The sequence below is a fragment of the Epinephelus moara genome, chromosome 19, assembly GCF_006386435.1.
Source record: "Epinephelus moara isolate mb chromosome 19, YSFRI_EMoa_1.0, whole genome shotgun sequence".
Taxonomy (NCBI): domain Eukaryota; kingdom Metazoa; phylum Chordata; class Actinopteri; order Perciformes; family Serranidae; genus Epinephelus; species Epinephelus moara.
In genome coordinates this window covers 15,930,700-15,947,990 of record NC_065524.1, presented here as the reverse complement: position 1 = coordinate 15,947,990, position 17,291 = coordinate 15,930,700, and the positions used below count along the sequence as shown (strand labels likewise).

Genomic DNA, 17,291 nt, shown 5'->3' with positions numbered 1-17,291 from the left:
TAATTAGTGCTGTCGCATTACAAAACAGTCACATATAAAGGTTTTAACACACTAGGTGAAGCGGAGTAATGTTTGATAATAAGTTCTAGTCTGACACCGAGGCCACATAGATTCAAAAATAAAGTAGCAGCTTTAGCGCACACCGTGTTTGTTTTTCTCACTGTCTAGATAATAAGACAGTAATGGCAGCTTCTCTGTGGCAAAGATCCTTGCAGCAGCATGCAGCTCAATCCCCAGCAAAAGCAGCTTTGAAATTAAAATGTCCTTATCCATTTCCTTCCCCCACTGGGGAGATGGATATATTATGTCTCCTTGTGACGGTCATTTCAAATGATGACTATTTTGCCACTTACCTAATAACTAAAATTGAAGATGATCGTCTGTCTGTCAGAGTATACCATTCCTTGTGCTTTCTGTTCAAGATGACGGTGTTTATGCAAGTTTTCTACCAAATAAATTGCGGTGGTACAATGGATTGGATCATGAATTACTATTTGAGCCTTCAGTCTCTGGAAGGCGTCACTGTAACTCATCTAATACAAAAACCAATTTCAGATTATTTCATCTGATGTGTTTATGTTCTTCTGAGTTTAATAGCTCTCCCCAGCATAGACCAATTAACCAGTCAACAGACCATTTAAGGCCTGATTAGTCTCAGACTGGCTTTTAATTTGATATGCATTCAGACCACAGACTAAATAGCTGATCAAGCGGGGCAGGTGGATAAGACGTCTGTCTGATACGGAGATGCATGATAATTAGTGTTCTGTGTTTCTGCTGTGGTCCAATCATCTCCACTCATAGCAAATCAGAAAAAGCCTAAAATAGACAGTGCCTGCACACATGCATGGGTGGCTTGAGATTGACAGCCAGTTGTTTTGAACATGCATTACCCTGCCATGAACTACCTTATCAGGATTCTCTTCGATCCAGCTCTTTACTGTTTTCAGAGCGATGTCAGCTGCAGGCTCATTTGGAAAGCCTAGAAGAGAGAAAAAAAACAGTGTCAGTACCAGTTGTATCCAACATGCAGATGCAAGGGGGAGACAAAAACAGACAGTCCAACAGACAGACTAACCGATATCTCCACAGGTAACAGCATTTCTCCTAAATCAATGGAAAGCAGCACAAGCTGCTTGTCTCTGGCAGATGAGACCAGCTGTCTGATAAACTGCTGTAGACGTGTGTTGCCAGATGCACAGTGACGGGAAAACACATACACATGCAGACATATTCTGGGGGCACAGAGTGTAGATAAAACTACATATTTACATCACACCCTCCCTCACCTCAGGTGGTATTGAGTGTTTTGTCTTTATGGGGGAAATTATGCATAGATGTGCGATCATTACACACACTAGCCTATTTTATCAGTTTGCCAACATGTAGTAAAAATGGTGTGGCTGAGATGCAATGTGACTAACTACCATATTAATCACAACAGTTGTGCCTGCTAAGGAGCCCGAACACTACGTTAACACAAGGTATCGATCTAAACACACAGATTGCAATTTGATTAATTTTTAATAAGGCCAGCTGAGGGAGGACTCTGCAGGATGCTGATCTCAAGATCATTTGCTGCCACTATAGAGAACTTCCCAAGACCCAACACTTAGAGTGAGCTATTGACTATAAAAGCCCTTGGGCAGCCTTGCTACAGCTGGAGAGTATATAACCCATTAGTAAAAGCGCTGACAATCTTCTACTCTGTCACAGAGTAGTGTTTCAGTTGTCTTCATTTCAAAGTAATTATAGCTGAGTTTGGTCGTCTGTGCCTTTCACAAAACTTGACAAAAGCATTTTGCTCTAAAGCCTCTGTACAAATCTGTGGAGCTAGTTTGAAGCTGCCTTGCAGTTACATTCATAACACTGCTATGCAAGTTAAGCCCAGAAGCCAACAAACAAACCCATTTTTTTTCTCTTTTTTTCCCCCAGTCCTAAATGATCTCGCACATGATTTCAAACTTCTTCCATATTATAACCCCTGACCTCCATAAGGGACCACAGGTTGCAGCAGGCACTGTCTTCTTCTAACGACAGAGGTCAAGACCTCAATTTCAACCCACATCAATGGATACAAGGGCCACGCCACAGCTGTAGCCTGTTGGTTATTGCATGGGTCACATTCTCAAATATTTTTCTTTTTCCGGGTCATTGCCACGACTGTAACATTCTATGACCTATGAAACAGGCTTACAAGCACTGCAACGACCCCTTCCCCTTTAAGTTGGATGTAAAGAAAAAAATGAAAAGCCTTGAAGATTTAGCCTTACGTTTCCTGAATTCTTTCATCTCTCACTTGGACCACCTGCTGTCAAAGCCTCTCAATAACTTCCCTGTAAATGCTTTAAATCAACTGCCTTGACAGTCAAGATATACTGTATGAAGCTTTATCCCCACCACTCTCACCTTTCTGACTACCGCTGATGTCTCTCTCTGTCTGTTTTTCTTCTCCTCCCCCTTCTCAGCCTGACAGGAGTGGCTGAGTTACACTGAGCAGAGGAGAGGGGCTGAAGTGCTGCCGAGCCCTAGCTGAGCTCCTGTTCAAGCCCTGGGTGGAGCGAGATGTGAGCTGCATACCAGCCAGCAGTGACAGCCAGTCTGCTCCTATGGCTCTGTTAGGCAGTGTCTGCAGACAGTGCATGGCCCGTTCACGGCTCCTGCCCTTCAAAAGCTGCCCCCAGAGCTGTGTGCTCAGAACCTAATCCAGCATGCCAAATCAGTTTGCAGGTCACCTGACTCCTCTTGTCTCCCCAGACACACTTAACCTTTTCAGTGATATCACTTTGTCTGGTGATGTTTCCTTTTTAAAATCCGTTTCCACACATATGCAGGTGTACCGACACCCCAACTCGCACGTCAAGTAACGTAGGCAAACAGATGTGCGGAAGACAAGAAAGCTGAGAAAAATAGATCCATGGAGATAGGACCAGCTGTTTAGAAAGAGCAGGCACAATGGGAGAGGTGTCAAGGAAGTAAGCATATAAACAAATGAAACAAGGAGCTAATTATAATAAAAAGTCAGGACCTGTCTTTGTGCTCTTACTATGAAAACTTTATGAAAGCTAAAAACAAACAATTTTACATGCAATTTGGAGGTGCAAACATGTTTACAATTTAGGGAAAAGTACTTATATACATAGGGAAGTGGAAAGGTTTGATGCTGCCTACTGGGATTGCTTAATATATCAAACTTGCAGTGATAAAGGTAGGCGCTGTCACGACTGCCAAATGATCCTCAGATTATTGGAAAGCACAGCCTCTCCTCATTTATAACGGTTGCATACACACAAAGCAGGGCTTGAACTGTGTGTACACCACTTTCTAATCATGAATTTGGATGTATTAAACAAAAGCTGATGAAGAAATGTGCATAAATTAACTAAAAAATATGACCCATTCATTGGCATATTTTGGAGACAGGAAAATTGGTGGCGGTGAAGAGAAGGTGGTGAATTGAACCCAGACTGTAGAAATTAAATATGAGAGCAATCATTATGTGTGTAATGATGCTGCTCACACATTTTAATAGACTTCATGTCACACGTTACTTATAGATCGACTTTATTATAAACATTCAAACCAGCAGTGTTTTTTGTGCTTGTGCTAGTGAGTCATAACTATTCCATATGCACCTTTCAGTTGTAAAAGATAGAAGCCAACTCAAATCTTAAATCAAATTCCACTCAATATTTCATCAGTGCTGTCCTGCCATCACATTCCCCACCCCTGGAGTGCAGAAGACTGTATGCTACTGATATTCCTGGTCAGCTGTTGAGCACACTGCAGCTGTTGAAATACTAGCATAATGCTGGACTGTGGCAGGTGGCAGGATACCCAATATTAAGCATGAGTATTTTCACCTCCACCATGCAGCTGATGAAAGTATCATCTGCTGTGGTAGCAATCCCAGACAACATCGTAAAGCATTAAATAACTGCAAAACAAAGCAGCAGTAGTTTTCAGTATGATGCCACACGTGATTTTAGATTCCATGTGGTTTTTGTGTGTGAAATCATTGCAGCGAACACAACTGTGCTGTCAGGCGCAAAGAGCGCACTGAAGACACAGCAGCAACTGCCACACACACTCCGCTTCTCCAGTCACCTCACCCACGTCTTCATCACCTGCACATATGGAATGTGTAAATTAGCAAAGATGGTGGGGTGCTTTTTTTTTTTTTTTTTTTTTGCATCCCCCTTTACATCTGACCATTTTATTTTTTTGCATGCTGAATTCACTGCATTAACCACAGGAGCAACATGTTGCCACTCGCTGCATTTTCTTTTGTTTGCAACCCCACTGCTGTGGCCATCAAACATTATGTGCTTTCTAACCCCTACCTCATCAACGAGCACCCTGATTTCTGAGTCTGAAAAATTCCTTCCTCTCAGCTGTTGCAATGATTCACCGTACGGCAAAGCCACTGGCTTTGATCAGCCAGCTCATTTCATTTCATTTGTAGGTACACAAACATTCAGTATGGATTCTCTGCAGTGTTTTACAAACGAGGCCCCAGATCTTAAAAAATGGATGCCAGAAATGTTAGAAATGGTATCATACAAACAGGTTAGCTGGAGTCTCTGATGAAGGTGAGAACTTTGAGAGGTCATGGAACCACTTTTTCGCTCATAGCGTTGTTGGGACACTGGTAATCAGATTGTATAACTACTGTGTAATAGCTAAATGTTTGTTTTAGTTCTTCTAAATGTGCGCATTTACCACAGGCCTTTAGATCTTATATAACTAAAGATAATATTACTTTTTATATTTAAATAAATAAAAACTTTAATCACATGAAAAAAGAAAGCTGAAAAGCTCTTAATCATAATATGAGGACATTCTGGTCAACAGCAGTGGGTGGACGGCATTGAGTCCATTTAATCTATTCAGTGTGGAGTTTGTACAAATGCTCTATTGATTTGAGAGCCATACCTATTAATCATAGCAGAGCTGAACGGAGAGGAGAGGTGAAAAGAGGCGAGCTATAGAACCAATGAAAAAGATAACAGGGAAGTAGAAGGACAGATGTAAACAAATGTTGGAAAAGAAATGGCATAAGGAGAGTTAGATGGAAAGCTCGAAAACAGGGTCAGTGCAGCTCGGGGCAGGATGCCAGAAGAACTCTGCTCAACAGGAACATCAACTGCCCAAGGTCAACAGCAGCAGTTTGAGTGCATCGGCTGCTCTCTCTCATCATTTGTCTCCTTCACAGCATCCACTACCTTTACCTCTTCGCCTCTCTGTCCTGCTGTCAGCATGGCCAAGTATGTTTATATGCTTAAAAACAGCTACAATAAAATACCCTCAATCTCCACTTCTGCCACCTCTCTTGGCCGCAGAGTCACAGCCCTGTTGGAAGTGCAAAATCCACTTACAGGAGTTCAAAAAATGATGCTCAGAAAAGGATTGAGTGGGCTGACTCTTTCATATGCTCAAGTACACACAAAATGAAAAAGTTCTGTGTTTTACTTCTACATCCTCTCCCCTCAACACTTCCTTCTTATTCTCTTTTGCTCCATTTGCTGTGTGGAAGGTTCAGTGAAAGCTAATCTGTCAGGAGGTGGAGAGCTGGCGTCAGGCGCAGTGATGGTGGGCCCTCCAGGGTCCCTGCTCTGCTTGGCTCGGCTCTCTCCTATGCTGGGAATATGGCCGGCTCAGGGAGATTTGTCTTAGTGAGGCGCACTGATGGGATATGTGCAGCGCAGCACCGCTGATGAGGACTCAGGTGGTGCAGTGTTATTTCTGCTGAAGGCTCCTCTACTTCATCACCAAGCAGAGCGCAGCATCCAGACAGAAAGGAGGGGAGAGAGACGGGAGACTATGGCACGTGCCATGTGGACAAAGGGTTACTGTGGCACAATGTGCTTACATAACATCTGCATAGTACATCCAGTGATGTTGATGGCAGCAGTAGTTATGGGTTCAGTGACCACAACAAATTTGGACTAGTGACGAGGGAGAAATAAGATAAACACTGAGTCTGACCTGAGAAGACTGCGAGGCAGGTCTTTTCAGTTAGTGTTCCTCATTCATCCTTTTTTTACTCATTCGAGGCCACAATTAAAAAGCACAATCATAATATATGAAAAAGACGACTTGGTTTCATTTCCTTTTAAATGAAAGGTACATTTTCATCTGTGTCTCCACGTTAGCCCAGTGAGTTAAGCCAAAGGGAAGACTCATCTTAAAACAGAATTCCCATATTTTATTCCTATGATCTTGGGCATGTAGGACCTTTGTTAATATGGAAAAAAAAGAGAGCCGGCTCTAATCTCTGATGCAACCAAGAGACAGAGTCTCTGGCCCCTCTCTTAGGCGTATGTAAAACACCTTCATGAAGATTTTTGCAGGACCCAGGGAGACTTTTAAGGAATATGGTTTTATTTATTTTACACAAAACTAGAAACCAAAGGAAAGCCACTGCTTTGGATGTTACAGCTAAAAAAATACAAGCAGTTACTTAATTCATAATGAAACAGCTTACATCACAGACAACTCTGTCTTGACTGTGAGAGTTGGAAAGTTCATGTTCAAAAATATCCACTGAACTGGAACGTAGGAAAATAATATAAATGTGCACTCTGCCTTAGGGTGAATTTCTGCTTTAAGAACAGGCAAGCCCATTGCTCTCTCTCTCTTTTGCCAGCGTGGCAACTCTTTCGTATCCTAAATTTAGTTAGAGAGTTAACTTCACAACAAACTTGTGTAGCTCAGGTGTTTTGCTCTAGTGAGAAGGAGTGAGGAGTAACTGCATCACCTGATAAAGCGAGTAGAGGTAAGTCAACAAGTTGAATGTATGTCTGCGCAATGATACATTTCCATTCTTTGTTTGCAAATAAATGGGTAGGCTGTGAGAACATAGTGCATACCACACCAGTTTTGTTTTCCCTGAGTGAGCTTATATTGTGAAGACGATATCACCTCAACCTGCTGTTGTTTCAGGGCTTTATAATTTCTAGTGTTTTTTCTATTTTTATTTATTTATTATTTGAGAACACACTGATTTTTTTGTAGAGTGTGTGGCCTTGGTTTGATAAACATATGCTGCCTGAATTCTTGCAAAATTCAAAATACAGCCTTTCTCCCCTTGAGGCAAGAATGGTATTGTTGGTCCCTCTTTGCTACCCCTCAGTTGTAGTTGGTCAAGTTCACGTCTCAACACTCGTCATTCATTTCGATGAGCTGTCTACCTTGAAGCAGCATATAGCCCGAGGCTGATGTATCTGACACTCGTAAATTCACCACAGGTGTTGAAATGGCGGTAAACAGGAAATGTGCTACAGAAAAATAAAAATGGCAACAACAGAAACATAAAATGCCAATGTTTATCTGATTCTGAAAGGTCTTTAACAAAGATTTAGCATCTCATTTCTTTTTACAACTGTTGCTCAGAAACATCTTTAAAATAGTTGTATAAAGAAATTCCCCTTTTAATAAAACATTGATAGGGCCCAGAGAGTTTGACTGCTGCCTCTAAAGACCTTTATTATAACAGACAGGCAAGGTGGAATCACTTAAGCACAATATTATACAAAGTAGATTAGTTGATTGTGGTTAGGGCGGCAGGAGGAAATCATTAAGTGCAGCACAATCGAGAGCTGCTCTAGTTGAGGGCAGCAGTCCTGTGTGTTCATCTGGAAAGGGAGGGGGAAAGAGGGTTGTCACCCCATCAGGGCCCAGAGGAGAGGTGAGGTGACCCGGGGTGGAGGACAGAGTAGCGCCCCAGGACTCTAGACGCCAAAGCGTGGGTGTCAAATGGCCCGGGGCTCCTCTCTACACCAACACTGGGACACGGCAGGGCTGTGACCATGACCGACTTTGCAGCCCGCAGAAGGAGACAGAGACAAAGAGGGATGGGAGGGTGCTATGTGAGGAAGACAGGCAGAAAAAGAGGTAGGAAGAAAGAGAGCAGCCTCCATGGCACAACAGATGATGACCTTCCTTGGAAACATTCCATATAGGTGATGCCACGCTTTGTCCTACATGCTAAAATTAACACCCGACATTCCACTTTTTAAAAACATCCTGAGGAGCGTTTGATACGCAAAAGTTTAATGCTCAACCAAGTTTCTCAAAGGCCTAAATCTATTGTCCTGTGGGTGGGGAGTATTTTTACATTTGGCTTATCATCCATGAAAATGGTAGAGCAAGGCTAGTGTTGAGTACAATGCACACTGTGTGACTCGGTTAAATGGGCTACGAAGCTCCTGCTCCCCCTGAGCACACACTCCGCTACCCACTGATACAGCACGTTGCTTCTATGTACCTTGAAATTCCCAACCCAGCTGGGCTAAGCTCCCTGTAGTAAACCCTCGGTTTTAAGAGAAGGGGAGACTTGCCCGGGCCATCTCTGGCAAGCTAGCAGCGAGCCATCACTGTTGAGAGATAAGGTGCCATGAATGTCTCCAACCTTTCTAATCCTAGACAGGGATGAAGAGAGCCAGAGCATGATGCTGGCTGGAGGAAAAAATTCTTAGCTGCTTGACACCTTTGATCTGGACAGTACAGTAGAATGGCAGCGTGGACATACCAGTAGTGCTTGGCTGGATTACATCCGCATATCATCCGCAGCCACGAGTCAGTGCAAAAACCCCTCTGTCAACAATCCTCAGATCCGTCACAGAGACAGATGAGCCAAAGGTGTAGAAGGTGAGCAGTAAACAGGGAGATATTTGTCCTGAGTAGTGGCATTGCCGTGTTGTGAGCCCCCTGATTGTTTTGATAGGGTTATAAATGCACGTGTGCGATGGCATCTGTCAGGTAAGTAGTAGACTTAATGTTCATGTCCTTGCTTTTGCATTGTGCCAGTGAGCTCTCTGCTCCGTGCTGAGATTGATCTTAGTAGTCGCCTCCTAAACTGTACAGCTCATTACAAGGCTTTTGGAAAGTGCTCTTTCAGCGCCAGCTAAGATACGATCTCCACAAGGCTAAATTGTCCACGTTGTGTCTTGAAATGGGATTTTTATGTATGTGGCTTTGCTTGAGCAAGTATCTCAGCCTGTGTGTGAGCATGTGTAGGACTGATGCATGAGGGAGAAATATAGACCACAAGGGATGAGGATGTATGGGAGGAATGAGGGGAGAGAAAGGGATGCAAAAAGAGAATATGACCTCTCTAAGTCTAGGTAGTTGGACTCTTGGCACTGATCTTGTGAGACATTGAGAGGTGTCTCCTCTTTGGAAGGAATAATCCATTTAAACCCAGGTCGCATGGCTGTGATTGATGTGCAAACAGGAGCGGCACTTAATAACCTCTATCATGCTGGGTGACCTCGTGGCCCACGGTGGGCACCAGTTTGTTTATGGGTGGTACCTCCGACACACTATCCGTGCAGAAATTCTGTTGTGGCTAATGGGCCGGACTGAGGGATTGGACTGTCAGCGCAGTGTGAGCCCTCATTTTTCTTTCCAAGTGTCTAAGGTACCCCCTGCGCACCCCTGCAACACCCAACCTCCCTGCTCTGCCATCATCTGTCAATGGTGACTGAGTCTCCTGGAATATGGAGGCGTGAAAGAGAGTGTCAATTAGCATTAGCTTTCCTGACAAATCTATTTTTCTCACCACAAAGGCCTTGGATAACTTGTTCCTGATTCCTCTCTGTCACAATGTTGGGGGCGCAGCATTTGTTTTGTCGACAACGATTCAAATGTGAAAATGGGTCAAGCACATGTGCATAGGTATGGTACCTGGGCGCACATATAAAATTATGGCTATATTCATGCGTATTCTACAGAGACAGAGGGATAGAAAGAGGCACACACACGGAGACAGATAGAGAGAAAGAGAGATCAGGAAGATGTGCCTTTCACACTAAAAAGCTTTTGTTTACATTGCTGAAATGGAAGTTGACCTTAAAGGTTATCTAAAATGTACAGAAAATGTCAAAACGCCTGACAAGAGAGCAGGGCCCCTTTCAGAACATGGCAGTACTCAGGGGGCACAGGGAAAAGTCATACAGAATAACACCACAGCGCCGCACTGTACTGTAGTTCCTTTGAAAGTCCCTCCTCTATTTGCCCTCTGCTGTGTGAAGATCTTCAGTCTTAATCAGCTGTATTGTTCTGTGGAGATGCAGTTATGGGAAGCGCTAAGCTGTTTATTTATTGAACAGGCTGTTTAATTCTCCCCCCTCTGCTGCATGCTTGGCTCTGCACAGCCTACCCCTTTGATGTGAGGGGGCTGCTGGTGGAGCGCTATGAACGGCTCCTACTGGCAATGCAGCACATGGCACTAGAGTAAAAGCAATAAGGCAATAAGCAGTACCCTCGTCAGCGGCGTACAGTGCAAACAGTGACCCTCTCCTTCCTGCATGCATTTGGCTCGCCTTTGTGTCACTACAATAGAGCTGTTTTACTCCAAAATGCCACATATCCATTTTAAAAAGAGGCCTGTAAGTTTCCATTACCTGACACTCTCCATTCTATTCCTTAATTCAACCAGTGGAAGAGTCGTCACTCTAAAAGCTGTAATTTAATGTTCAAATTCATTTTGTTCTGTCCATCATTTGACTTCATTTACTGAGCATTCACAACATTTTTGTAAATCACATATAAATCACTCACCAAGTCATACACTAACAAGTCAGTCACCAACAATCAGACACTAATAAGTCTGTCACTTGGTCTGCCACTAACAAGTCAGACACTGACAAGTCACTCACCAGCATGTCATACACAAACAAGTCAGATACTAACAAGTCAGACACTAAGGAGTCAGACACCAACGAGTCAGTCCCCTACAAGTCAAACACTAATGAGACAGTCAACGAGTCTGCCATTAACGAGTCAGACACTGAGTCTGTCACTAATGAATCAGCCACTAACAAGTGAGTCACCAACAAGTCAGTTACCAACGAGTCAGTCAACAACAATCAGACACTAATGAGTCAGTCACTTAGTCAGCCACTAAAAAGTCAGACACTGACAGGTGAGCCACCAACAAGACAGATACTAACAAGTGAGACACCAATGAGTCAGTCACTAACAAGTCAGTCACCAACAATCAGACACTAATGAGTCAGTCACTAACAAGTCAGACACTAACAAGTCAGTCACCAACAAGTGTGTCCCCACAAGTCACTAGGCACTAATGAGTCAGTCAATGAGTCTGCCATTAACAAGTCAGGCACTGAGTCAGTCACCAACAAGTCAGTCACTTACAAGTCAGACACTGACAAGTCAGTCACCAACAGTCACTTAGTCTGCCACTAGTAAGTCACCAGTAAGTCAGACACTAAGGAGTCAGACACCAACGAGTCAGTCATTAACGAGTCAGACACTAATAACTCAGGTACTAATGAGTCAGACACTAACAAGTCAGTCCCCAACAGGTCAGTCCCCTACAAGTCAAACACTAATGAGTCAGTCAATGAGTCTGCCATTAACAAGTCAGACAATGAGTCTGTCACTAATGAGTCAGCCACTTACGAGTCGGTCACCAACACGTCAGTCACTAAGGAGTCAGACACCAACGAGTCAGTCATTAACGAGTCAGACACTAATAACTCAGGCACTAATGAGTCAGACACTAACAAGTCAGTCCCCAATAGGTCAGTCTCATACAAGTCAAACACTAATGAGTCAGACACCGAATCTGTCACTAATGAGTCAGCCACTAACGAGTAAGTAACCAACAAGTCGGGCCGAATGAGTCAGTTACCAATGAGTCAGTCACCAGTGAGTAAGATACTAACAAGTCAGTCACCGAGTCTGCCACTAACAAATCAGACAGTGACGAGTCAGTCACTAATGGGTCAGCCACTAACGAGTCAGTTAATGAGTCTGCCACTAACTAGTCAGACACTGAGTCAGACACCAATAAGTCAGTTACCAACAAGTTAGTCACCACTTGACACTAACAAGTCAGTCACTGAGTCTGCCACTAATAAGTCAGCCTGTAATTGGTCAGCAACCAACAAGTCAGTCACTAACAAGTCAGTTACCAAAGAACTATTCACTAACAAGTTGATCACCAATGAGTCAGACACTAACAAGTCAGTCACTGAGTCGGCCACTAATGAGTCAGTCCAAGGGCGTAGGTTTGATTTTCACATTGGTACGGACATAAAAGTGCTCCATGGCGGCGACCTGTACATTGATGATTAATTAATGCTATTTCACGTCATGTGAAACTGATCACATATCTACACTAAATACAAGAATGTCTTGGTTAATGTATTCTCTAATGTTATTAGTTACATGAATATACACTGATAACTTCACCACATCTGTCCGTATGTGCTTCCCTGTAATAACTATAAAACTATAATAATAACAATAACAGTATACTCCGAAGGGGCTTAACTTCAGTACCAGCCTGCGGTCTGCAGTTGGGTTGGTAACAGTGATCCAAATTGATATTGATATCGAGTAAAAACATATATTATGCATGAATCAATATTTTTACTTACCCCTAGTCACAATGCTGAATCTCACTATCAACATATATCCTTCACGATTCAATCTCACCTGTGAGGCTCCTGTCTCTCCTCTATCTCCCCCTGTCTCTCTTCCATTTCCTTCTGTCTCTCTTCCTGCCTCTCCTCCTCCATCTCCTCCAGTCTCTCTACTACTTGTCATCTGACAAAAAATATATTGATGCAAGACATGTGAACAGTGGGACAATTTGAGATGCAACAGTCATAGATTTTGATTGTTGTAGCCTGAGGAAAACATACTGTATGTTTTACAATTGTGTAATTCATTAAACAACATCTGAATGTATATAGGCTAAAGAACAGCCATAATGTCAACACAAGTTAGTCAGCTTCATCATGTTAAACATAAATAAAATAAATCAACAAAAATGTAAATGCTCCAAAATCATTATAATACAACTGTGTGCAAAATGTTGCACTTACACCCAATATCTATTACATAAATATGACTCAGTGTTGGTGTTTTTACTGGGAGCAGTGGATCTCTATTCTCCTAAGTCTCTCCTTCACACACCATGGATGCTGAAGACTGTCACTGAAGGAGCTATTATTTATAGTGTTTACACTTTATTTATTCAGACTGTTTCTATCATGTCATCTTACTACAAACATTAATTTGAACTGTGTCATCACTACATGACATCTATGATTGCTGATGGAGCATGTGAAGTGGAATTTCATGTTCTCTGGCATATAATATTGATCTAATAGTTGCCAAACTTAGCTCAGCTAGTATTAGCTCGTTAGCATCTCATTATCTAGCAAAGAGTTGCCAAGGAACGCCATTCAGTTAGCCTTACATCAACAGGTGTTTGTTTAGCTTATTTACTGAACCAACCGACTTCAACAGGTGTTTGTTTAGCTTATTTACTGAACCAACCGACTCACTGTTCACACTCGGTGCTCCGCTGTGGAGCGCTAATGGTGACACGCGTGTATGTGTCGTTCCCTCACGAACTGCCGTTAACTGTACGGTGATGCGCACCCACAAAGTCAGTGGAGAGAGCGGCGCTGGGGAGGACCAATCACACGTTACCAAAATAACGGTAGAGCCAATCGATGAGCAAACGAGGTTAGAGGCGGGACGTATGGTAGACACCAACGATTGTTAACCCTTTGTGTACCTTATTGAGCGGACACCGACAGCCAGTGTTGATATTGATAGGGACAATACAGAAGGGGCTGAATATTGGTAGGGACATGTCCCTACCGTCCCTACCCAATCCTATGCCTATGAGTCAGTCACTAATGAATCAATCACTAAAATGTTAGCCACTAACAAGTCAGTCACCAATGGGTCAGACACTAATGAGTCAGCCACTAAGGAGTAAGACACTAACCAGTCACACAGCAGTCACTACTAATTTTACTGAGAATTTGAATAGGCTAGGTGTTGCTGTACAGATCAGAAAGACCCCAAATTTGTGATTTGAGATATTGGGCTAAGTAAATGACTTGACTATAGGGTCGCATCAAACTGGAAAAATAACAAAAAATGCTACATAATGCATGTTCATAACAATGCAGAATGTGCTGTTGGGATTTCCTATGCAAGACAGGAAAATATGAGAAGAGGGAATGAATTTTGCAGAAATGACTGCTGAATTCATCATCACTGACTGCAAAATGTGAAGTGGAATAAGCAGCGAGGGAGGAAGAGGGAAGAGAGAATGAGAGAAAAAGAGTGAGAAAGAAATTACAACTTTCGCCCTTCTTATCATTAACACTTCAGTAATAGCCATTTTGAGATGCGTGCAAAGACAGGTGGCAGAAAACAGACATTATTGCAGAGAGAGATGGTGAGAGAAAATGAGGAGTTGTTGTGCAGTAAACCATGCAGACTGCAAAAGTGATGGGTGGAAAATTCAGTATAATTATAAACATCTAGTGAATTTTAAGCCTGAAGGCTCTCTTTAGTACACACGCTGGGCATGCTGTATATCAGGGTGTGTGACCACTTGGACTGTCTGGTACCAATTCACATGATTGGAAGTTTAATTGTACTGACTGGGCATAGTTTTTTATCTGTGCTGAATAAATGGACAGCTTGTTGAACTCTTACAAGTACACCATAATTAGCTATTCGTTTTTTCAGCACCCTGGATGTTAATAATATGGTAGGTGCTTATTATCAGAAACTGTTGAGGACCGAAAAAAAAGTTTGAAGTAAGTTTGTTGTAACTGCGTGTTTATGACTGGTTTAATAAGCACGTCGACATTTTGTCAGGCTCTATAATCAGTGATTTAATAATCAGTAAGCCTATGTTGTGATGTTGTCAGTGTGCAACTTTGTGACAGCTGCCAGTTAGTCATAATACAGGGCTGATAAAGGAGGAAGAGTGACGGCTTTGGATGGATCACTTTGTTCTGACATTTCACAGAAAAACAGATGTAAGGTAGCCGGTAATTTGCACGTGTACACGGAGGCTTTTTTGATGCTGAAATTCCTGTACTTTAAAAAGTCTCTATAGGCAGTTTCAAATGAGTAAAACCTAATAAATCCATATACACCACAAGCATCTAATACTGTGATTTTTACACCAGACAGCTGGCATGTCTATTTTCATATGAGCTACCAGTAGTGAGGTTTAGAGGCTTCTGTGAACTTAACGCATGCTCCCAGTCATGTTCTGGGATTGTGTTATTAGTCAATAGCATCTTTTTAAGGTGAAAGCCTCGTGTAACTTCCCCCTTGTGAACAGAGCAGTGCATGATTTCATTTCTAAGATGTGTTTCCTCAACCAATATATTACATTTGGCAGCTGAAAACTTCTTTTGCACTCTAAGCAAGACACATCCTTCAATACTACGCAGACATTTGTGGCTGCAATGCACAGCAGGTCAGGCATTCAACTGCCACTGATTTTCACCTATCTTTTTTAAAAATAGATTGCACATTTTTTCACATTGGGCTGTGATAGGCGAGTTGCATCATGAAAATAAGAGATGTTACTGCAGTTTTTTTTCAGCCACAAGAAGTAATGCAACTCATAGAGGTAAAGCTGCTTGTCATGCATTATATTTGTGTAAAATGGAAATCAGTGATGGCTGAAGCTTCACTTGCATTTTGCAGTTCAGCTGCAAATGTCTGCCCTGTACAGTTAAACAGCCCAGCATAGGTCCTCATTAGCGGCAGTGCATTCAAATGACTCAACCGCGGCTGTGCTTATTTACACCATCGGTGTTAGAAGGTACCCCGCCGGTGTTGAAAATGGCAAATTAACACCTAGGTATTATGTTTTTCAAAAGGTTGAAAACTCTTTTTAAAACAAAAAAAAAAACATAAATATTGTAGCTCAGAAGCATATGCAGGGTGGACTAAACACAGCCTCTGAACAGAAATATAACCACACAGCAGTTTCAGTTCGTCTTGTTCTGTTCTGTGTTTCAGAGGTAGATTACATTTTTCTTTTTTTGTGGAAAAGCCTCCAGCTCTCTCAGTGATCATGGCGAGAAACCCATAAAGGATTACCATATAGCTTTGGTGACTGGAGAGGCCATGGACAGGTTATGAGTTCACTTTGGTGTTTGAGAAACCACTTTTAAATTTGTTTCAACATTGGGCCCAGTTGTGTTATTATCCTTGTATACATATATGGGAACATCTTGCGAGAACAGTGTTTACACCACAGGGAGCCTCCGGTCTTGTAAAATGGTCTTAATTTCCGTTGCTGTAATATGATCATGGAGAGTGATGAGCGCACCGAGCCATTCTCACGAGACGACTGCCCAAACAACTTCAACCCTGACCATGTGTAACAGTCACTGACTTACGTTGGCTGCAAAGGCTCAATAAGCACTGCGGTACACAAAACAGGCATCTAGGTAATTTTTATCCATAAGTATACTAGAGTGGTGACTGCTTTCGAACCATATTGCTGCTGACATGTTGTTATTGACAGCAAATGAAAATTAGCATGCTAATTAATCCTTATGGCACCCACTGTGATTGTTAGAGCTCATGTGCAGGTTCAGTGGATGAAGTATACTGTATAGAGTGTGTATATATACTGTCATTATTTCTTCTCAGCAGAGGCAATTTGCTATATCACATAAACTCCAGTAGCTCCCCTGCATCAAACATCTTTTGCCATCATAACTTCAAAGCCTGTTTATGTCACCAAGTTTGGCATGTTTTCAATGTGACTTTGTTTAAGTCTAATTAGCACAGCCGCTCTTTGCCAGCGATGCTTTGCTGCATATCAGGCCTGGTCCCGTGAGGGAGCACAAGCATTGTTCGGGGTCTGTATTTTGTTCACCTTATACTAGGTTGTGTCTTTGTGCAACATGGTGTAAGGTGAACTTGTTGGTATGTTTCAGCATACTGTATTTTTCTTCAAAGACAAAATCTGTACCCCCAGCTCTTGACGAAAACAACTGAATATACAGCCACTGAAATGATGTTTGCAATATAATAATGATGATGTTTGCTACACAAGGCGGGTGCACGGTGCCAATGTGTGCAACTGATATGATAAAACATGTAAATAAGAGAGATTAAGCTTACCATAGATGCCTGTGGATATACATGGGAAGGCCTGTAAAACAAAAAAGACAGAAATAAACGTCATAAAAGCATATTCACATAATAAATGGGACAAAACAACAGTAACTTTTATCTCACTGAGCATTAGCACTACATCGGCATTGAAGCACACCTACTTTACCTTTTGTATGCTTGTTGTTTACCTCTACTGCTCCACTTCATTCCCAGGAGGAGCTATTTACGGATCCATTTGCCCAAAATCTTGCAATGCTAATGCAGAACTGTATTGTAAACCATGCTCCAGCTCCCAACACACACACTAATACAGTGTACTTTTTTCTTGACTTCCAAAAAAAACAGGCACA

The 17,291-nt window shown here is 42.3% G+C and overlaps 1 protein-coding gene across 3 annotated transcripts in view; it reads right to left on the bottom strand.

The window, feature by feature from the left end:
• The window catches only part of macrod2 (mono-ADP ribosylhydrolase 2), a 468,001-nt gene that overhangs the window by 105,446 nt on the left and 345,264 nt on the right, over positions 1 to 17,291 (bottom strand). For all 3 annotated transcript variants that reach the window (XM_050070646.1, XM_050070648.1, XM_050070649.1), the window contains exons 7-8: positions 16,948 to 16,978; positions 909 to 982 (exon numbers count right to left, since the gene is read on the bottom strand). In XM_050070646.1, the coding sequence (XP_049926603.1) occupies positions 909 to 982; positions 16,948 to 16,978 (105 nt within the window). The remainder of the gene's footprint in view (positions 1 to 908; positions 983 to 16,947; positions 16,979 to 17,291) is intronic.